Below are 22,770 nucleotides of genomic sequence, written 5' to 3'. Positions count from 1 at the left end.
AAGTAATTCTGCTTTGAAAGTTGATAAATGTGTCACTACACTTTTGAGAAAATGGTCCTTGAATGTTTTGGTACACCTACTGGAGAGCTCTTCTTTGTCTACACCCATTCAGCATCGCTCACACCCTCTTAAGCCTTAGCCCCCACCTATCTCTTTAGGATTCACATGTGAGGCCGTGTCCTAAACAGAGTGAGTAAGGTAGTGTAGTAAACAACCATAGATATCAAGACTAAAAGTGGTGAAAGTAGTAGCCTACAATAAGGAAAAACTCCAGGTAAAGTCACACTTTATCTAGTCTTTGGTGCGGGTCATGTTGTTCTTCACATTACCGTCTCTGGTAAATACACACTATATCAAATAATATCTAAGTTTATTTGTCACATGACCAGGATACAGAAGGTGTAATTGGTACAGTGAAACGGTTACTGGTATATTTGCATAGTAGCAATATCAAAAATGTTAATTTCAAAATATATATAAAATCATTAAAATGCCTCTCCTGTGAAGTAGTGACGTGCGACATACACCTAGCTTCTTGAAATGTGTCACAAATGTGGTCATACAGTTGTTCCTCTGTCGATATAAACCATATTCATTATACTGTTGACCTGAGTTATAATATTTTGTCCTGTCCGGTCCTGACTGCAGGTACCTGAAGCGCTTCAAGGTGATGAAGCCTAAGGTCCTGAGGAGCTGGTGTCGTCAGATCCTGAAGGGCCTCCAGTTCCTCCACACCCGGACCCCTCCCATCATTCACAGGGACCTGAAGTGTGACAACATCTTCATCACGGGCCCCACCGGCTCCGTCAAGATAGGAGACCTTGGACTGGCTACTCTCATGAGGACTTCCTTTGCTAAGAGTGTCATAGGTAACTAACGATCATCAGTTATCAGTTGTTGTCTTATGTTATGGGAAGGGTATTGACATTTCACAGGTATGTCAGAACTCTTGTGAGTAATGTTTCCGATGTATTTATTACAAATGGCAATTCATCTTGAATAGGTGCTAATGGATCTCTCTGTTGTACAAATGGCTTTTAGAATCTGTGGTCACTCTGCAACATAATGAATATTTTATAAGCTGCCCCAACTCTCCAACAAGGCAGTATGATCTGTATACAGTCTCTGCTGTGATTATTGTTGCTCTTAGGTCGAGCTCTAGTGTACTAACTTGCCACTCAAAGGGAATGTTAAATGGATTTTGGCAATGAGGCCCATTATCTACTTCCCCAGAGTGGATACCATTTTTATGTCTCTGTGTCCAGTATGAAGGAAGTTAGAGGTGGTTTCACGAGCCAATGCTAACTATCATTAGCGTAATGACTGGAAGTCTATGGGTATCTGCTAGCATGCAAAAAAATGTATTTACAATTCACACATGCATATTACACATGTACATGTGTGACATTTTACAAATATAAGTACCCTGGAAATATAAGTACCCAGGAAATATAAGTAGCCAACAAATGATTATTCATCAGGTTATTAACCTTTTCAGTTGGCTCTGCTGTCCTGTCTTCCAGGTACTCCTGAGTTCATGGCTCCAGAGATGTACGAGGAACATTATGACGAGTCAGTGGACGTCTATGCCTTTGGGATGTGCATGCTGGAGATGGCCACCTCAGAATACCCCTACTCAGAGTGCCAGAATGCTGCACAGATCTACCGTAAAGTCACCAGCGTAAGTATGGGTTCCTGGGACTGCAGTCCATTTGCACTTTGGTTGGCCTAGTCTCTCTATTCCCTACTTCTGCAAGATCTTTCTCTTGAATGTCCTTCATAAAATTACCTTTGTCTCTTTTGCAGTCTTGTCTTTTCCCTACTTCTGCTTGATCCCCCCCCCCCCCCCCCCCCCCCCTCATATTCAGTAAATTATTATACACTACATATACAAATTAGTAGATTTGGCTATTTCAGCCACACCCATTGCTGACAGGTGTATAAAACATTGGCAGTAGAATTGCCTTACTGAAGAGCTCAGTGACTTTCAACGTGGCACCGTCATAGGATACCACCTTTGCATCAAGTCAGTTTGTCAGATTTCTTCCCTGCTAGAGCTGCCCAGGTCAACTGTAAGTGCTGTTATTGTGAAGTGGAAATGTCTAGGAGCAACAACGACTCACCCGCAAAGTGGTAGACCACACAAGTTCACAGAATGGGACCGCCAAGTGCTAAAGCGCGTAACGAGTCAAAATTGTCTATCTTCGGTTGCAATACCCACTACAGAGTTCCAAACTGCCTCTTGAAGCAACATCAGCACAATAACTGTTCGTCGGGAGCTTCATGAAGTGGGTTTCCATGGCCAAGTGTCGGCTGGAGTGGTGTAAAACTCGCCGCCATTGGACTCTGGAGCAGTGGAAACTCGTTCTCTGGAGTGATGAATCACGCTTCACCATCTGGCAGTCCGATGGATGAATCTGGGTTTGGCAGATGCCAGGAGACGCTACCTGCCCCAATGCATAGTGCCAACTGTTAAGTTTGGTGGAGGAGGAATTGTTAAGTATGCGTAACTGTCAATTAGCCTATCAGAAGCTTCTAAAGCCATGACATCTTTTTTTCTGGAATTTTCCAAGCTGTTTAAAGGTACAGTCAACTTAGTGTATGTTAACTTCTGACCCACTGGATTTGTGATACAGTGAATTATAAGTGAAATAATCTGTCTGTAAACAATTGTTGGAAAAATTACTTCTGTCATGCACATAGTACATAGTACCTTGTGGAGTGGTTGAAAAACGAGTTTTAATGACTCCAACCTAAGTGTATGTAAACCTCCGACTTCAACTGTATATAACTGCCCGTGTAGGACGGAGTACTCCCATCGTCTAAGGTATATTATTGTCCATGTAGGACAGAGTACTCCCATCGTCTAAGGTATATAACTGCCCGTGTAGGACGGAGTACTCCCATCGTCTAAGGTATATTACTGCCCGTGTAGGACGGAGTACTCCCATCGTCTAAGGTATATTATTGTCCATGTAGGACAGAGTACTCCCATCGTCTAAGGTATATAACTGCCCGTGTAGGACGGAGTACTCCCATCGTCTAAGGTATATTACTGCCCGTGTAGGACGGAGTACTCCCATCGTCTAAGGTATATTACTGCCCGTGTAGGACGGAGTACTCCCATCGTCTAAGGTATATTACTGCCCGTGTAGGACGGAGTACTCCCATCGTCTAAGGTATATTACTGCCCGTGTAGGACGGAGTACTCCCATCGTCTAAGGTATATTATTGTCCATGTAGGACGGAGTACTCCCATCGTCTAAGGTATATTACTGTCCATGTAGGACGGAGTACTCCCATCTTCTAAGGTATATTACTGTCCATGTAGGACAGAGTAGTCCCATCGTCTAAGGTATATTACTGTCCATGTAGGACAGAGTAGTCCCATCTAAGGTATATTACTGTCCATGTAGGACAGAGTAGTCCCATCGTCTAAGGTATATTACTGTCCATGTAGGACAGAGTAGTCCCATCTTAGGTATTTTACTGTCCATATAGGACAGAGTAGTCCCATCTTCTAAGGTATATTATTGTCCATGTAGGACAGAGTAGTCCCATCTTAGGTATTTTACTGTCCATATAGGACAGAGTAGTCCCATCTTCTAAGGTATATTATTGTCCATGTAGGACAGAGTAGTCCCATCTTAGGTATTTTACTGTCCATATAGGACAGAGTAGTCCCATCTTCTAAGGTATATTATTGTCCATGTAGGACAGAGTAGTCCCATCTTAGGTATTTTACTGTCCATATAGGACAGAGTAGTCCCATCTAAGGTATTTTACTGTCCATATAGGACAGAGTAGTCCCATCTAAGGTATTTTACTGTCCATATAGGACAGAGTAGTCCCATCTTCTAAGGTATATTATTGTCCATATAGGACAGAGTAGTCCCATCTTAGGTATTTTACTGTCCATATAGGACAGAGTAGTCCCATCTAAGGTATTTTACTGTCCATATAGGACAGAGTAGTCCCATCTTCTAAGGTATATTATTGTCCATGTAGGACAGGGTAGTCCCATCTTAGGTATTTTACTGTCCATATAGGACAGAGTAGTCCCATCTTAGGTATTTTACTGTCCATATAGGACAGAGTAGTCCCATCTTAGGTATTTTACTGTCCATATAGGACAGAGTAGTCCCATCTTAGGTATTTTACTGTCCATATAGGACAGAGTAGTCCCATCGTCTAAGGTATATTACTGTCCATGTAGGACAGAGTAGTCCCATCTTAGGTATTTTACTGTCCATGCAGGACAGAGTAGTCCCATCTAAGCTATATTACTGTCCATATAGGACAGAGTAGTCCCATCTAAGCTATATTACTGTCCATATAGGACAGAGTAGTCCCAAATAGGACAGAGTAGTCCCAAATAGGACAGAGTAGTCCCAAATAGGACAGAGTAGTCCCAAATAGGACAGAGTAGTCCCATATAGGACAGAGTAGTCCCAAATAGGACAGAGTAGTCCCATATAGGACAGAGTAGTCCCAAATAGGACAGAGTAGTCCCAAATAGGACAGAGTAGTCCCATATAGGACAGAGTAGTCCCAAATAGGACAGAGTAGTCCCAAATAGGACAGAGTAGTCCCATATAGGACAGAGTAGTCCCATCATCTAAATTATTGTATGTTCTATCACCCCCCACTCGTCGTCGTCTGTTTCTCTCTCTCTACTCTCACTGTACCTCTATCTCTCTTTCCCTCTCTGTCTACAGGGTATAAAACCAGCTAGCTTTGATAAAGTCAATGACCCAGAGATTAAAGAGATCATTGAGTGCTGCATCCGCCAAGACAAGAATCAGAGGTAAGCAGTAGTACCTCCCCCCTCTCTTTCTCTCTCACTCTCTCTGTCTTTCTGTCTCTGTCTCTCTCAATTCAATTGAATTTCAATTTAAGGGCTGTATTGGCATGGGAAACATATGTTAGCATTGCCAAATTACGTGATGTAGATAATAAACAAAAGTGAAATAAACAATAAAAATGAACAGTAAACATTACACTCACAAAAGTTTCTCTGTCTCTCTCTCATAATAAGGACGAGTGCTTATTTAAAAAATTCATTCGGTGGACTGTCTAAAGTGATTAGTACCGCTGACCCCGGCACACATACCAGATCAGGCATGGGTTCAACTCCAGCCCACTGCCCTTCTGACTTGCCCCTCTCCTACTGTTCCTGTCATCTCTTCTTCACTGTCTTATCCAATAAAAGGAAAGAAGTGGGAATTTGTTCTTTGCTTGATGTGTTCTCTCTCTCTGCAGGCTGTCCATCCGGGACCTGTTGACCCACGCCATCTTTGGGGAGGACACTGGGGTGCGTGTGGAGCTGGCGGAGGAGGACATGGGGTATCAGGAGTGTCTGGCCCTCAGGATCTGGGTGGAGGATCCCAAGAAGCTGAAGGGCAAACACAAAGACAACGAGGCCATTGAGTTCAGTTATGACCTTGAGAATGACAGCGCAGAAGAGGTGGCTCTGGAGATGGTGAGAGAGGGGGAGAGAGAGAGGAGGGGTGGGAGGAACCTAGAGAGCGACTGTGCTGAGGAACTAGCGGGGGGAAGGAGAGGGATGGTGAGAGAGGGGGAGAGAGAGAGGAGGGGTGGGGGGAACCTAGAGAGCGACAGTGCTGAGGAACTAGCGGGGGGAAGGAGAGGGGATGGTGAGTGAGGGAGAGAGAGAGAGATGGTGAGACATTGATACCCTTTTCACACTATGGTACCAACCCGAAACGTACTCTGCGCGTTATTTTTTATTTTAGATTGTCCTTTCTAGCATGGCCCCTGGCGAGCACAGTACAGTACAGTACAATAAAGGTCGGCTCAGCTCATTAGTGTGAAAATGATATGAGAGAGAGCAGTGCAGGTCGGAACAGGAATAACTAGGGCTTCTCAGAGAACTACAGGGAAGGTGAGAGGGCCACAGGAAAGGTGGGGTCTGGAGTTGCTTTGATGTATTGCAAAGTCCCCGGCTCATTAATCAAGGTTTCCTTGCAATGCTTTTAATGTCTCTCTCCGCCCCCTCTCGCTCTCATTCTCTCACTGTCTTACTCTCTCTCTCCCTCCCCCCTTCTCCCCCTCCTTTTCTGTCTTACCTCTCCTCGCCAGGTGAAGTCGGGCTTCTTCCATGAGAGCGATGCTAAAGTGGTGGGGAAATCCATCCGCGACCGTGTCACGCTCATCAAGAAGTCCCGTGAGAGACGCCAGCAGCAGCTGCTCCAACAGCAGCAAGGCTTGGATGAGAGACGGGACTCCACCCTCACCTCCTCCTACACCAACACTTACCCCTCCTGCACCTCCTCCCTGGGGCCTGGGGTGGCTGGGCTGACAGGGCGAGCCGGGGGAGGTGGTGGGCAGGGGGAGGCTGAGGAGATACCAAAGGCAGATCAGCATATGAGGCAACAGCAGCAGATCCACAGTGGGAATCCTCTGAGCCTGCCCACAGGTACTGTACGACTCTATCAGAGGCTTACCAGATAGTTTCCTACTGTACAATACACATACACTGACTGTACAAAACATTATGAACACTTTCCTAATATTGCCAGCCCGCAGCACCCCCTTTTGCCCTCAGAACAGACACAATTCGTTGGGGGCTTGGACTTTACAAGGTGTTGAAAGCGTTCCACAGGGATGCTGGCCCATGTTGACTCCAATGTTTCCCACAGTTGTGTCAAGTTGGCTGGATGTCCTTTGGGTGGTGGACCATTCTTGGTGCACTCTGGAAACTGTTGAGCGTGAAAAACCCAGCAGCGTTGAAGTTTTTGGGTCCCATGTGGCTCAGTTGGTAGAGCATGGTGCTTGCAATACCAGGGTTGTGGGTGCGATTCTCATGGGGGATCAGTCTGGGAAAAAAGTACTAAAATGTTAGCGTCTGCTAAATTACTAAAATGTAAAATGTTAACAAACCAAACCCCGTTCGAAGGCACTTAAATATTTTGTCATGCTCATTCACCCTCTGAATGGCACACATACAAAATCCATCTTTCAATTGTCTCAAGGCTTAAACATCCTTATTTAACCTGTCTCCTCTCCTCTACATTGAAGTGGATTTAACAAGTGACATCAATAATGGATCATAGCTTTCACCTGGAATTACCTGGTCAGTCTATGTCAAGGAAGAGCAGGTGTTCATAATGTTTTGTATACAAATGCCACGTTCAAAACAACTGGAAACTCGGAAATCGCAGACTTCGACTTCAGTGCGTTCAAAACAACTGAGAACTCGGGAAAAAAACGAGCTCCGACTGGGAAATATCGATTTGAACGGTCATCCAACTCGGAATTCCAACATTGGAACTCGGGCCTCTTTCTAGAGCTCTGACTTTCCTACCTGAAAATCACTGACGTCATGATTTGACCTCGTATTTTTCAGAGTTCCCAGTTGTCTTGAATGCGGCATTAGTGTACATACAGTACCTACCACCGAAACAACATCAAACAAAGTATATTGAACATGTAACAGATACACATATTTTTGGATTGTGGACAGAATGATACCAGTATAAAAAATGTGTATGAAATATTTTCAATATCCCCCAAAAATGTATTGTTTTACACCTCCCTTTGTATTTACTTCAGGAGGGGAGAGCATTGTTTCAGCCAGCTGTGAGTCCTATGCCAATGGCCAGAGCCAGGCGTACCCTCAGCAACGGGAGTCCTTCGTGCTTTCTCAATCCAACATCCCTGCTGCTGCTTTGGCAAGTCTATGGCTACATATCAAATAGCACCCTATTCCCTATGTACTGCGCTAGTTTTGACCAGGACCATGTAGTGCACCATGTAGAGTCTAGGGTGCTATTTGGAACATACACAATGTTATGGTTGTTCCTGTTTTGGAGAATCCAGTTTACAAAGAGATTGAAATCTTATTTTCACTCAGCAACCCTGCAATCACGTTAACTTATATTGTCTATTATTTATTTTTAGGCAATTATGGCCCACACCAAAATGTTCCCAATTAGTCAGAGCAGAGGAGTTCCGAATGTGCTTATTGGTCAGAGTAGTGGGATTTCCGGCATGTCCATTGGCCAAAGTGGTGGTGGGGCTCCTGATGGTCAGCAGACTTACGTTCAGCCTGTTGCCATGCCAACACAGGTTTCACCAGATATACCACAGCAGTATTCACAGGTGAGTGGATCTGCATCTCTATCGACTCTGGTCTCTCAAAAACACTACAGTTTGAACCTTCCCAAATAACTCTTAATTTTCACCTTAATATTTTATCAGTTCTTTAACAATAATGACAATTCCAATTATCATAATTATGCTTTCATGTTCTTTGAAACTGTTTATAATTCTTTGATTAAATCATATGATTAATATTTACACTTACCTTCTCTATCCACCTCAATCCTCCCTCTCCTCTCTTACCATAACTCCCTCTGCCCACCTGACCATCCCTCTGTCACCCTGCGACTACAATCCACCAACAATCTCAGTCATACCACTCAGATGGGTCACAGATTGCACAAATGGCCCCTTCGCTGTCCTACGCACCCCCAGTCTCCCCCCAAGCCCAGCTCAACATCCTCCCAGCTCCTATGTTAGCGGGGGACCCAACAGGACGAGTGGGGGCCATGGTCCCTCTCCCACAACAGGCCCAGGCCAACGTCACTCCCAATGTCATCCAGATGACACCCCAGCCTTTAACCCAGCAAGCACTGCCTGACATGATCCCACAGCAGCAGACCATTGTTCAACAACAACAACAACAACAGATACTGATTGAGCAACAGCAGCAGCAGCAAATGGAGGCTCAACAAGCCGCCCTGCTTCAGCATCATCAACAACAACATCAACAACAGGCCAGTGTAATTCCCCAGAACCAGGCGGTACAGCAACAGATGGAACAACAGCAGCAGCAACAGCAGACTATAGCAATCCAACAGCAGCAAACTACTGAGCCACAGCAGCAAGTGTATGTGCAGCAAGCTTTGGTTCAGCAGCATCAGGCCTTACTACAACAACAACAACAATCAATGGAACAACAGCAGCATCAGGCCTTACTACTACAACAACAACAATCAATGGAACAACAGCAGCATCAGGCCTTACTACTACAACAACAACAATCAATGGAACAACAGCAGCATCAGGCCTTACTACAACAACAACAACAATCAATGGAACAACAGCAGCATCAGGCCTTACTACAACAACAACAACAATCAATGGAACAACAGCAGCATCAGGCCTTATTACAACAACAACAACAATCAATGGAACAACAGCAGCATCAGGCCTTACTACAACAACAACAACAATCAATGGAACAACAGCAGCATCAGGCCTTACTACAACAACAACAACAATCAATGGAACAACAGCAGCATCAGGCCTTATTACAACAACAACAACAATCAATGGAACAACAGCAGCATCAGGCCTTACTACAACAACAACAACAATCAATGGAACAACAGCAGCATCAGGCCTTACTACAACAACAACAACAATCAATGGAACAACAGCAGCATCAGGCCTTACTACAACAACAACAACAATCAATGGAACAACAGCAGCATCAGGCCTTACTACTACAACAACAACAATCAATGGAACAACAGCAGCATCAGGCCTTACTACAACAACAACAACAATCAATGGAACAACAGCAGCATCAGGCCTTACTACAACAACAACAACAATCAATGGAACAACAGCAGCATCAGGCCTTACTACAACAACAACAACAATCAATGGAACAACAGCAGCATCAGGCCTTACTACAACAACAACAACAATCAATGGAACAACAGCAGCATCAGGCCTTACTACAACAACAACAACAACAACAATCAATGGAACAACAGCAGCATCAGGCCTTATTACAACAACAACAACAATCAATGGAACAACAGCAGCATCAGGCCTTACTACAACAACACCAACAATCAATGGAACAACAGCAGCATCAGGCCTTATTACAACAACAACAACAATCAATGGAACAACAGCAGCATCAGGCCTTACTACAACAACAACAACAATCAATGGAACAACAGCAGCATCAGGCCTTACTACAACAACAACAACAATCAATGGAACAACAGCAGCAGCAACAACAGGGATTGTCATTGCAGCAACAGCAATTGGATCAAACCCAAGCCTATGCGCAACCACCGCAAATTGACGTACAACAGCAGCAACAACTGCAGCAGCAGCAACAGCAGAAAATATTGTTACTACACCAACAACACCAGATAGAACATCAGCAACAACAACAAGCAATGTTACTAGAGCAACAACAGCAAGTGTACATACAACAGCAGCTTGAGCAACAGCAGCAACAGGCTTTGCTACAACAGCAACAACAGGCGCAACTACAACAGCACCAACTGGAGCAGCAGCAAGCGTTGTTACAACAGCAGATATTTGAGCAACAGCAGCAGCAAGCTCTGTTACAACAGCAGCAACAAGAGCAGCAGCAACAGCAAGCCTTAAAGCAACAGCAACAACAGGCACAACTACAACAGCATCAGCTAGAGCAACAGCAAGCGCTCCTACAGCAACAACAGCAACAACAGCAACAACAACAACAACAACAACTGGAGGCTCACCAAGTGAGCCAGATACAACAACCACAAATGGATTTACAACAGCTGCAACAACAACAGCAAGCTGTACTGAAACAACCGACCCAACTACAACAACAGGCGGTCGTCAGTCATCCAGTCAACCCACAGCACCAGCAGGCTGTGCTTCAGCAACAGTTGGAACAACAGCAAGCCATGCTACAACAGCAACAGCTTCAACAGCAACAAGTGATTTTACAGAAGCAGCAATTAGAGCAACAACAGCAGCAAGCTCTGTTACAACAACAGATTGAACAACAACGGCAACAGCAGGCATTGCTACTGCAACAACAAGCGGAGAGAATTAACCAACAGGGTTTGTTACAACAGCAGCAGCAACAGATTCAACAACAGCAAGAGACTGGGCAACCGCAGCAGCACCAGCAAACCACCATAATTCAAGTACAACAAAGCGAGAAACAAGAGACCGCTTTAATTCTGCAACAATGTGAGCAGCTGCAAGCATTGATTCAACAACAACAACCTATCTTACTGGAGCAACAACAAGAGCAAAACCCTGCTTTGTTTCCACCTAGTCACACTAGCCTAACCCAGCAGCAACTGACAGAACAACAGCAAGTGGTGCTGATACAACAACAACAACAACTACAACAACAACAACAAAAACAACCTATCTTACTGGAGCAACAACAACAGGCGTACGTTGCCCAGCAACATCAGCAGCACCATCAGAGCTCTGTCATTGAACCTCAGCCTCAGATCCCCCTTATGGCCCCAGCCATACCAGCAGCAGAGGTTATACAGGACATTCAGGTCCAAGCTCAGATGGCCGCCCAGGGTCAGGAAGTGATACCTGTAGCCATTCAGCTACAGATTTCCAGCCAAGCTCTACCGGCTATAGTGCAAGCCCATGCCCAAGTCCTGGCCCAGATTCAAGCTCGGAATGAAGCTCACCCTCAGAGCCAGGGCAATGTCTCAGTCCCAGTACTCCAAGCCCAGCCCCAGCCTCCACACCAAGTTCAGCCCCAGATGATCGAGGTCCAGATTCCATCTCACATGGTGGCCCCAATCCAGGCACCAAGTCCTCCCATCCCTATCCAGCCTCAGGTTCCTCTGGTACAGGCTCCCCATCAGATGCCAGCTCTAATACAGACCCAGGCGCCAGGGCAGTCAGTCATCCAGCAGACTCCCCAGCCTTTGCACCCAACCCAGGCCCTGACTCAGACTCAGATTCCAGAAGTTCTTGAGGCTCAGATGATGCCTCCTAAGCATCAGAGCACAGCTCTGGTCCAACCCCAACCTCCAGTCTCAATACCCCCCATGCAAAGCCAGGTCCAGCCTCAACCCCAGCACCAGTCTTTAGTGCAGCCCAGTGTTCAACTTCCAGAGGTGGTGCAGCCTCAACTCCAGCACCAGGCTCCGGCCGGCCTATTGGCACCGCAGTATGTCACTGCACTTCAGCCCACCCAACAGCAAACCATGCAGCCAGTCCAACAGCAACATCAGGACATCACTCAACAACTTTTACAACAACAACAACAGCAGATACTGAAGGATAAACAACAGGAGATCACTCAACAAGTACCACAACAACAACAACAGCAGATACTGAAGGATCAACAACAGGAGATCACTCAACAAGTACCACAACAACAACAACAGCAGATACTGAAGGATAAACAACAGGAGATCACTCAACAAGTACCACAACAACAACAACAGCAGATACTGAAGGATCAACAACAGGAGATCACTCAACAAGTACCACAACAACAACAACAGCAGATACTGAAGGATCAACAACAGGCGATCACTCAACAAGTACCACAACAACAACAGCAGATACTGAAGGATCAACAACAGGAGATCACTCAACAAGTACCACAACAACAACAACAGCAGATACTGAAGGATCAACAACAGGAGATCACTCAACAAGTACCACAACAACAACAACAGCAGATACTGAAGGATCAACAACAGGAGATCACTCAACAAGTACCACAACAACAACAACAGCAGATACTGAAGGATCAACAACAGGAGATCACTCAACAAGTACCACAACAACAACAACAGCAGATACCGAAGGATCAACAACAGGAGATCACTCAACAAGTACCACAACAACAACAACAGCAGATACTGAAGGATCAACAACAGGAGATCACTCAACAAGTACCACAACAACAACAACAGCAGATACTGAAGGATCAACAACAGGAGATCACTCAACAAGTACCACAACAACAACAGCAGATACTGAAGGATCAACAACAGGAGATCACTCAACAAGTACCACAACAACAACAGCAGATACTGAAGGATCAACAACAGGAGATCACTCAACAAGTACCACAACAACAACAACAGCAGATACTGAAGGATCAACAACAGGAGATCACTCAACAAGTACCACAACAACAACAACAGCAGATACTGAAGGATCAACAACAGTTCCTGCTGCAGAACCAGCAGATGATGCTGTCCCCTGGATCTGTTGGAACTGTCCTTGCAGCCCCTGCAGCCAAGGTCATAGACCCTACCACCTTGGTCTCTGCTTCGTCCCAACACATACAACAACAGACTGGACAAGCTCCAGCCCCCATCCAGCTGGCTCTGCTGACGCAGCCGCTACCCGCCCACACACACACCCAGACGGCCATGCAAGCTCTCGCAAACACTCACACCCAGACACTGGCCCAGACAAAGGTCCACACCGAGACCCAGCTCGCTGAGGCCGCATTGGGGGCTACCACCACCGAGCAACTGCACCCTCCGAATCCCCCCCAGGCTACTTCCCTCCCTCTTCCACACATGCCCCCCTGCCCCACTCATACAGCATCTCACCCCCACCCTGCCTCCCTGCCACCCCTCCGTCCTGCTACCCCTGGCCCAGAGACCCAGCCCACCCCACCAGAGAGTCAGCTAACCCTGCCTGGCCTGGCTGATGGGCCCCCGGGACCCACTTCTCCCCCGTCTGTTGCCGCCGCTGCTGCTCAGCCCCTTGATTCTAACGCCCCCTCGCTGCTGCCCCCAACCTCAACCTCGCTCCCAGACTGTGACCCTGCTCTGCTGAGCATTGCTCAGGTACAGAAGTGCATGCCACTCTACCACTACAGCAGACTGTTCCACTACTACCACTATCTGCAGCCAATAACCAGCCGGTTCTAGAAATGTGAATACAGTAGAGAGAAATCCAAGGGCCGCACCCTTTTTAAGATACAGAATAAAACACATAGTTTATTTTTTTGAAGAAAAGCTCCTTTTACTCAGTTACGCTAAGTACATTTGTATGATACTTTGTATGATACTTGTTCAGATTAGCAGTACTACAACAACATGATCAAGTGTTTTCCTTTAACTTACATTCAAATACAGTCATTTTTTATTTATTCCCAATTCAGTTCAGTTTCAGTTTTTATTAGTCAAATAATGGTTTGGTATGTATTTTTTCTTTGTGGGTTTTTGTTGTTTTCTGAATGTCTGTATGTATTTGTGTGCGCGTTGGTCTGTCTGTGTGTCTGTCTCTATCTATGTGGCTCTACAGGAGAGTCTGAAACAGTCTGGCACAGAGGGACACTCCACTTCAGGGTATGTGTCACATCATTACTCTCAAAGTCGGTCCCAATTCACTGCCTAGCTCTAGCCCCCTGGCCCTGTCACGTCAATGTTAGCACATCTATACGGTGGAAGTGATATGGCGGATGCTTCACCACTACACTGTTTATACCTATCCAGACCATTCAGATCTGCAATCATCCAAGGGTTAAGGCCAAGGGGAAGGGCTACGGACCGGTTGTCAATTTTATACTGCTCGTTTGTTTTTCATTTTGAATGCCCTCTTCCATGTTAGAAAAGGTTATTAGAAAAGGTTATGCCCAATACTGTACGTGAAGTACTAACAATAGGAGTACTATTCATTTGACCGCAGCTCTGTTCCAGACAATGGGGATGGGGATTTACAGATGTTGGCCAATGGGAAACTAGAGAGGGTGAAGTCTCAGAGGAGATTGTCCTATCGGGGGCCAGAAAAAGGATCACATGCATTTCAACTGACCATGATTCAGGTATAGTATCCCTAATAGTAAAGATTTCTAAAGAAATGGTAATGTCCAAGACATTTTTGTGTCCAAGACACAGAACAACATGGTTTCTCTTCCTGTGCTCCGTAGGTGTCCGGCTCTGGGGACAACATGGTGGAGTGTCAGCTGGAAACCCACAGCAACAAGATGGTCACCTTCAAGTTCGACACTGAGGGAGACGCACCTGAAGACATTGCAGATTACATGGTGACTAGACCAACACACAGTTATACATGGACATTGTATGGGATTATAGCACCACAAACATCTACCTGTTTGGATATATTACATATGATATATATATCAATGTTTAATTATATTATATTATATTGGATGGGATGAGGATTTTTGCAGCAAGCGCTCTCATTTGGTCTAATGCCAAGTTCCCCACGCAGCCTTTGTTTGATCCATTAAGTTTAGTTTTAAAAAGTGTGTTATTTTGTGTATCTGTAATGGCTTGCGTAGGTGGAGGAGGATTTTGTCCGTGAATCAGAGAAAGAGACATTCGTGGAAGAGCTGAGGTCCATTGTCAAGAGAACTCAGGAAATTCTCCTCACACATCAACAGGTCTGGTTTGAAAACATTGGTTGCATCCCAAATGACACTGTATTCCCTACATAGTGCACTACTTATGTCCAGAACCCTACGGCCACTGATCAAAAGTAGTGAACTACAGAACCCTACGGCCACTGGTCAAAAGTAGTGAACTACAGAACCCTATGGCCACTGGTCAAAAGTAGTGAACTACAGAACCCTACGGCCACTGGTCAAAATTAGTACATTACAGAACCCTATGGCCACTGGTCAAAAGTAGTGCACTACAGAACCCTATGGCCACTGGTCAAAAGTAGTGCACTAGAGAACCCTATGGCCACTGGTCAAAAGTAGTGAACTACAGAACCCTATGGCCACTGGTCAAAAGTAGTGCACTACAGAACCCTATGGCCACTGGTCAAAAGTAGTGCACTACAGAACCCTATGGCCACTGGTCAAAAGTAGTGCACTACAGAACCCTACGGCAACTGGTCAAAAGTAGTGCACTACAGAACCCTATGGCCACTGGTCAAAAGTAGTGCACTACAGAACCCTATGGCCACTGGTCAAAAGTAGTGCACTACAGAACCCTATGGCCACTGGTCAAAAGTAGTGCACTACAGAACCCTACGGCAACTGGTCAAAAGTAGTGCACTACAGAACCCTATGGCCACTGGTCAAAAGTAGTGCACTAGAGAACCCTATGGCCACTGGTCAAAAGTAGTGCACTAGAGAACCCTATGGCCACTGGTCAAAAGTAGTGCACTAGAGAACCCTACGGCCACTGGTCAAAAGTAGTGCACTACAGAACCCTATGGCCACTGGTCAAAAGTAGTGCACTAGAGAACCCTATGGCCACTGGTCAAAAGTAGTGCACTAGAGAACCCTATGGCCACTGGTCAAAAGTAGTGAACTACAGAACCCTACGGCCACTGGTCAAAAGTAGTGAACTACAGAACCCTATGGCAAACTTAACATGTGTAAATATTTGTATGAACATAACAAGATTCAACAACTGAAACATAAACTGAATAAGTTCCACAGACATGTGACTAACAGAAATGGAATAATGTGTCCCTGAACAAAGGGGGGGTCAAAATCAAAGGTAACAGTCAGTATCTGGTATGGCCACCAGCTGCATTAAGTACTGCAGTGCATCTCCTCCTCATGGACTGCACAAGATTTGCCAGTTCTTGCTGTGAGATGTTACCCCACTTCCACCAAGGCATCTGCAAGTTCCTAGACATTTCTGGGGGGAATGGCCCTAGCCCTCACCCTCCGATCCAAAAGGTCCCAGACGTGCTCAATGGGATTGAGATCCGGGCTCTTTGCTGGCCATGGCAGAACACTGACGTTCCTGTCCTGCAGGAAATCACACACAGAACGAGCAGTATGGCTGGTGGCATTGTCATGCTGGAGGGTCATGTCAGGATGAGCCTGCAGGAAGTGTACCACATGATGGAGGAGGATGTCTTCCCTGTAACGTACAGCATTTAAATTGCCTGCAATGACAACAAGCTCAATCCGATGATGCTGTGACACACTGCCCCAGACCATGACGGACCCTCCACCTCCAAATCGATCCCGCTCCAGAGTACAGGCCTCGGTGTAACACTCATTCCTACGACGATAAACGCAAATCCGACCATCACCCCTGGTGAGACACAACCGTAACTCGTCAGTGAAGAGCACTTTTTGCCAGTCCTGTCTGGGTCAACGACGGTGGGTTTGTGCCCATAGGCAACATTGTTGCCGGTGATGTCTGGTGAGGACCTGCTTTACAACAGGCCTACAAGCCCTCAGTCCAGCCTCTCTCAGCCTATTGTGGACAGTCTGAGCACTGATGGAGGGATTGTGCGTTCCTGGTGTAACTCGGGAAGTTATTGCCATCCTGTACCTGTCCCTCAGGTGTGATGTTCGGATGTACCTATCCTGTGCAAGTGTTGTTACACGTGGTCTGCCACTGCGAGGACGATCAGCTGTCCGTCCTGTCTCCCTGTAGCGCTCTTTTAGGTATCTCGCAGTATGGACATTGCAATTTATTTCCCTGGCCACATCTGCAGTCCTCATGCCTCCTTGCAGCATGCCTAAGGCACGTTCATACAGATGAGCAGGGACCCTGGGCATCTTTCTTTTGGTGTTTTTCAGAGTCAGTAGAAAGGCCTCTTTAGTGTCCTAAGTTTTCATAACTGTGACCTTAATTGCCTACCGTCTGTAAGCTGTTAGTGTCTTAACGACCGTTCCACAGGTGCATTTTCATTAATTGTTTATGATTCATTGAACAAGCATGGGAAACAGTGTTTAAACCCTTTATAATGAAGATCTGTGAAGTTATTTGGATTTTTATGAACTATCTTTGAAAGACAGGGTCCTGGACGTTTCTTTTTTTGCTGATGTTAACATGGTCTGTTCTGTGTCTTCCTGTTGTCCCACCAAGACTGGCTCTATGGAACAGCTGTATGTGAGCACTCCAACAGGCACAGCAAGTGAGTTACAGTCTAAAATGGCACCTCATTCCATATATGATGCACTACCTTTGACCAGATTCCTATGACCCCTTATTAAAAGTAGTCCACTACAGATCCCTATGACCCCTTATTAAAAGTAGTCCACTACAGATCCCTATGACCACTTATCAAAAATAGTGCATGACAGAATATAGGGAATAGGGTGCCGTTTGGGAGGCAACACTTCCTCCCTACCCTCTCCCTCCCTCCTCTCTCCCCCTCCCTTCCTCCCTCCTCTCTCCCTCCCCTCTCCCTTCCTCCCTCTCTTCCTCCCTCCTCTCTCCCTCCCCTCTCCCTTCCTCCCTCCTCTCTCCCTCTTCTCTCCCTTCCTCCCTCCTCTCTCCCTTCCTCCCTCCTCTCTCCTTCCCCTCTCCTTTCCTCCCCCCTCTCTCCCTTCCTCTCCTCCTCTCTCCCCTCTCCCCTCTCCCTTCCTCTCCTCCTCTCTCTCCCTTCCTCTCCTCCTCTCTCCCCTCTCCCTTCCTCTCCTCCTCTCTCTCCCTTCCTCTCCTCCTCTCTCCCTCTCCCTTCCTCTCCTCCTCTCTCTCCCTCCCTCTCCTCCTCTCTCCCCTCTCCCCTCTCCCTTCCTCTCCTCCTCTCTCTCCCTTCCTCTCATCCTCTCTCCCTTCCTCTCCTCCTCTCTCCCTTCCCCTCCTCCTCTCCCCTCTCCCTTCCTCTCCTCCTCTCTCCCCTCTCCCTTCCTCTCCTCCTCTCTCCCCTCTCCTCCCTCCTCTCTCCATTCCTCCCCACCACTCCTCCTATAGGCTATAATCTACTGATCATAGAATAAAAAATACAAATGAGAAGATACAAGTAAGATAAAAGCGAAATATTAAAACTTAATTGCCCCTATACATTTTCATAAACTAGATGATATTGTAATAAACCTTTTACATAGTTCCATTGACATGATGTAATATCTCTCTATCTTCTTGTTGAAATACTGTTGTTTTTTTACACTCAAATAGCAGTCGATACAGACAAATGACAAATGAATTTGTATATAACATTTTAATGGACAAGAGTAACAAAATAAAACAAACAAGAGAAACAATTTAAATCAATAATGTCCATGACAGGCAACACTAAATTCAGGGACTTTCAGCTCATACAAGGAGAAGACTGATCAGAGATGCAGCCTAGAGGCCCATGATCACTCTGGATGAACTGCAGAGATCTACAGCTGAGGTGGGAGACTCTGTCCATAGGACAACAATCAGTCGTATATTGCACAAATCTGGCCTTTATGGAAGAGTGGCAAGAAGAAAGCCATTTCTTAAAGATATCCATAAAAAGTGTTGTTTAAAGTTTGCCACAAGCCACCTGGGAGACACACCAAACATGTGGAAGAAGGTGCTCTGGTCAGATGAAACCAAAATTGAACTTTTTGGCAACAATGCAAAACGTTATGTTTGGCGTAAAAGCAACACAGCTGAACACACCATCCCTACTGTCAAACATGATGGTGGCAGCATCATGGTTTGGGCTTGCTTTTCTTCAGCAGGGACAGTGAAGATGGTTAAAATTGATGGGAAGATGAATGGAGCCAAATACAGGACCATTCTGGAAGAAAACCTGATGGAGTCTGCAAAAGACCTGAGACTGGGACAGAGATTTGTCTTCCAACAAGACAATGATCCAAAACATAAAGCAAAATCTACAATGGAATGGTTCAAAAATAAACATATCCAGGTGTTAGAATGGCCAAGTCAAAGTCCAGACCTGAATCCAATCGAGAATCTGTGGAAAGACCTGAAAACTGCTGTTCACAAATGCTCTCCATCCAACCTCACTGAGCTCGAGCTGTTTTGCAAGGAGGAATGGGAAAAAATGTCAGTCTCTCGATGTGCAAAACTGATAGAGACATACCCCAAGCGACTTACAGCTGTAATCACAGCAAAAGGTGGCGCTACAAAGTATTAACTTAAGGGGGCTGAATAATTTTGCACGCCCAATTTTTCAGTTTTTGATTTGTTAAAAAAGTTTGAAATATCCCATAAATGTCGTTCCACTTCATGATTGTGTCCCACTTGTTGTTGATTCTTCACAAAAAAATACAGTTTTATATCTTTATGTTTGAAGCCTGAAATGTGGCAAAAGGTCGCAAAGTTCAAGGGGGCCGAATACTTTCGCAAGGCACTGTATATATATATATATACAGTTGAAGGCGGAAGTTTACACAAACTTAGGTTGTAGCCATTAAAACTCGTTTTTCAACGACTCCACAAATGTCTTGTTAACAAACTATAGTTTTGGCAAGTCGGTTAGGACATCTACTTTGTGCCTGACACAAGTCATTTTCCCAACAATTGTTTGCAGACAGATTATTTCACGTATAATTCACTGTATCACAAATCCAGTGGGTCAGAAGTTTACATACACTAAGTTGACTGTGCCTTTAAACAGCTTGGAAAATTCCAGAAAATGATGTCATGGCTTTAGAAGCTTCTGTTGGGCTAATTTACATCATTTGAGTCAATTGGAAGTGTACCTGTGGATGTATTTCAAGGCCTACCTTCAAACACAGTGCCTCTTTGCTTGACATCATGGGAAAATCAAAAGAAATCAGCCAAGACCTCAAATAAAGAATTGGAGACCTCCACAAGTCTGGTTCATCCTTGGGAGCAATTTACAAACGCCTGAAGGTACCAGGTTCATCTGTACAAACAATAGTACGCAAGTATAAACACCATGGGACCACGCAGCCGTCATACCGCTCAGGATGGAGATGCGTTCTATCTCCTAGAGATGAACGTACTTTGGTGCGAAAAGTACAAATCAATCCCAGAACAACAGCAAAGGACCTTGTGAAGATGCTGGTGGAAATCTATATCAACAGTAAAACCAGTCCTATATCGACATAACCTGAAAGGCCGCTCAGCAAGGAAGAAGCCACTGCTCCAAAACCACCATAAAAAAACAGACTACGGTTTACAACTGCACATGGGGACAAAGATCGTATGTTTTGGAGAAATGTCATCTGGTCTGATGAAACAAAAATAGAACTGTTTGGCCATAATGACCATCATTATGTTTAGAGTAAAAAGGGGGAGGCTTTCAAGTCGAAGAACACCATCCCAACCGTGAAGCCCGGGGGTGGCAGCATCATGTTGTGGGGGTGCTTTGCTGCAGGACAGACTGGTGGACTTATCAAAATAGATGGCATCATGACAGTAGGAAACTTATGTGGCTGTATTGAAGCAATATCTCAAGAAATCAGTCAGGAAGTTAAAGCTTGGTCGCAAATCGGTCTTCCAAATGGAAAATGACCCAAAGCATACTTCCAAAGTTGTGGCAAAATGGCTTAAGGACAACAATGTCAAGGTATTGGAGTGGCCATCACAAAGCCCTGACCTCAATCACATATAAAATTTGTGGGCAGAACTGAAAAAGCGTGTGCGAGCAAGGAGGCCTACAAACCTGACTCAGTTAGACCATTACTGTCAGGAGGAATGGGCCAAAATTCACCCAACTTATTGTGGGAAGCTTGTGGAAGGCTACCCGAAACGTTTGAACCAAGTTAAACAATTTAAAGGCAATACTACCAAATACTAATTGAGTGTATATAATCTTTTGACCCACTGGGAATGTGATGAAAGAAATAAAAGCTGAAATAAATTATTATTATTCTGACATTTCACATTCTTAAAATAAAGTGGTGATCCTAACTGACCTAAGACAGGGAATTTTTACTCTGATTAAATGTCAGGAATTGTGAAAAACTGAGTTTAAATGTACTTGGATGAGGTGTATGTAAACATCAGACTTCAACTGTATGTATATTTATTTATAAAAATAATAACATCAGAACTTAGTCTGGTCTCAACATACTGTTGCGAGTTAGAATAGTAGAATACACCAGGTGCACTTTCAAAATGTGGTTGTACATCACTAGTTTTTCTCTTTCGTCAGTCACGGACAGTCACACAAGTAGCTCATGTCAGCTAACATTTTTTGGGGATTGGTAAGTTAGTTCAGCGGCCAGCTATTTAAACTTGTAGTAATCATGGTCAAATTATCGACCACAGGGCCACCATTGATTTTGTTAGTCACTCTCACTCAGATATCATATTAAAAACTGCAAACATTTCTCTCTACCTTATGGCAAAATGTGTAGAATTGCATGAAATGAGTTGTTGTAACATTGAAAAATGTTCATGGCGGTGGCAACAAGCTTAGGTCCCCCAAAAGGCTAGAGATAGCTCTGACTGTGTGGGTGTGGATGTGGGTACACAGACTCGCAAGCCACTGCGACCCTTCATGAGGAATTTGGATCCATCAAAGTTGCCTATCCCTGCTATAGGCTTTATGAAGTGTTGATGAAGCCTTGAAAGCTAAAGTTAGTTTAAAGTGGGACCTTATTATTTCTCTCTGTCTGCCAGTGGATTCAGAACCTCCCTTGAAAAAAACATTCTGAATGACTTCTAAAACATCTATGTAGTCTTTATAAAGTGTTTAATGAAACCTTGAAAGTTGTAGTTAGTTTAAAGTGGGCCTTTTTATATATTATTTTATGTTCCAGTGGACGGGGCGCCCCAGTCGTCTCCGGTGGGCAGATGGAGGTTCTTCATCAACCAGACCATCAGACACAGAGACTCCACATCAAACCAGGGAGGAGCGTCAACCCCTCCACCTCTCTCGACCAGCGAGGTCAGGGTGCCTCAGCCTACAGACACTGACCCAGGTACAGTAACAGGATGACACCTGGGCCTGGGCTAACAGTCATTTAACACTGGGCAGTCATATCCTTTTCACACTACCAAGCCCTCCTGAAAACCAGTAGGGGTTGAAATATTTTCTGAATTGTCTTGTGCAGTTAGTGTCCTGCTCCATTAATGGGCTTTGCACTGTACAGAAAATTTACATTTTCTAACACAGTGCCAACAACTAGGGTGGAAGCGTAACCGGGCCAGCGTAGTACGGCTGGGCTCTGCTCAGTAGTGTGAAGAGGGTACATTCTGCTGTGTTTGGTTCTGTCTGTTGAGTAACACCAACTAACCCTCTGTACCTCCTCTCTCTGGTCTGCTTTGATTGGTCGACATACTCTAGAGTGGGATGGAGGATCCCAGAGATCGGACTCCTACTTTGCTGAAATGGTTTCCTCTCCTCCTATCT

The 22,770-nt window shown here is 45.2% G+C and overlaps 1 protein-coding gene across 1 annotated transcript in view; it reads left to right on the top strand.

Moving 5' to 3' along the window:
* Positions 1-22,770, top strand: part of LOC110532715 — an 86,045-nt gene that overhangs the window by 48,733 nt on the left and 14,542 nt on the right. Inside the window, exons 4-17 of the mRNA XM_036988767.1 lie at positions 649-869; positions 1,524-1,681; positions 4,719-4,807; positions 5,263-5,482; positions 6,103-6,439; positions 7,576-7,694; positions 7,924-8,124; positions 8,436-13,622; positions 14,083-14,126; positions 14,467-14,602; positions 14,708-14,824; positions 15,083-15,184; positions 17,589-17,637; positions 22,178-22,339. Coding sequence (XP_036844662.1) covers positions 649-869; positions 1,524-1,681; positions 4,719-4,807; positions 5,263-5,482; positions 6,103-6,439; positions 7,576-7,694; positions 7,924-8,124; positions 8,436-13,622; positions 14,083-14,126; positions 14,467-14,602; positions 14,708-14,824; positions 15,083-15,184; positions 17,589-17,637; positions 22,178-22,339 — 7,142 coding nt within the window. The remainder of the gene's footprint in view (positions 1-648; positions 870-1,523; positions 1,682-4,718; positions 4,808-5,262; positions 5,483-6,102; positions 6,440-7,575; positions 7,695-7,923; positions 8,125-8,435; positions 13,623-14,082; positions 14,127-14,466; positions 14,603-14,707; positions 14,825-15,082; positions 15,185-17,588; positions 17,638-22,177; positions 22,340-22,770) is intronic.

Source organism: Oncorhynchus mykiss, chromosome 9, assembly GCF_013265735.2.
Source record: "Oncorhynchus mykiss isolate Arlee chromosome 9, USDA_OmykA_1.1, whole genome shotgun sequence".
Classification (NCBI taxonomy): domain Eukaryota; kingdom Metazoa; phylum Chordata; class Actinopteri; order Salmoniformes; family Salmonidae; genus Oncorhynchus; species Oncorhynchus mykiss.
The sequence above is the reverse complement of the archived record's forward strand: the minus strand, read 5'-3'. Positions and strand labels throughout refer to the sequence as shown.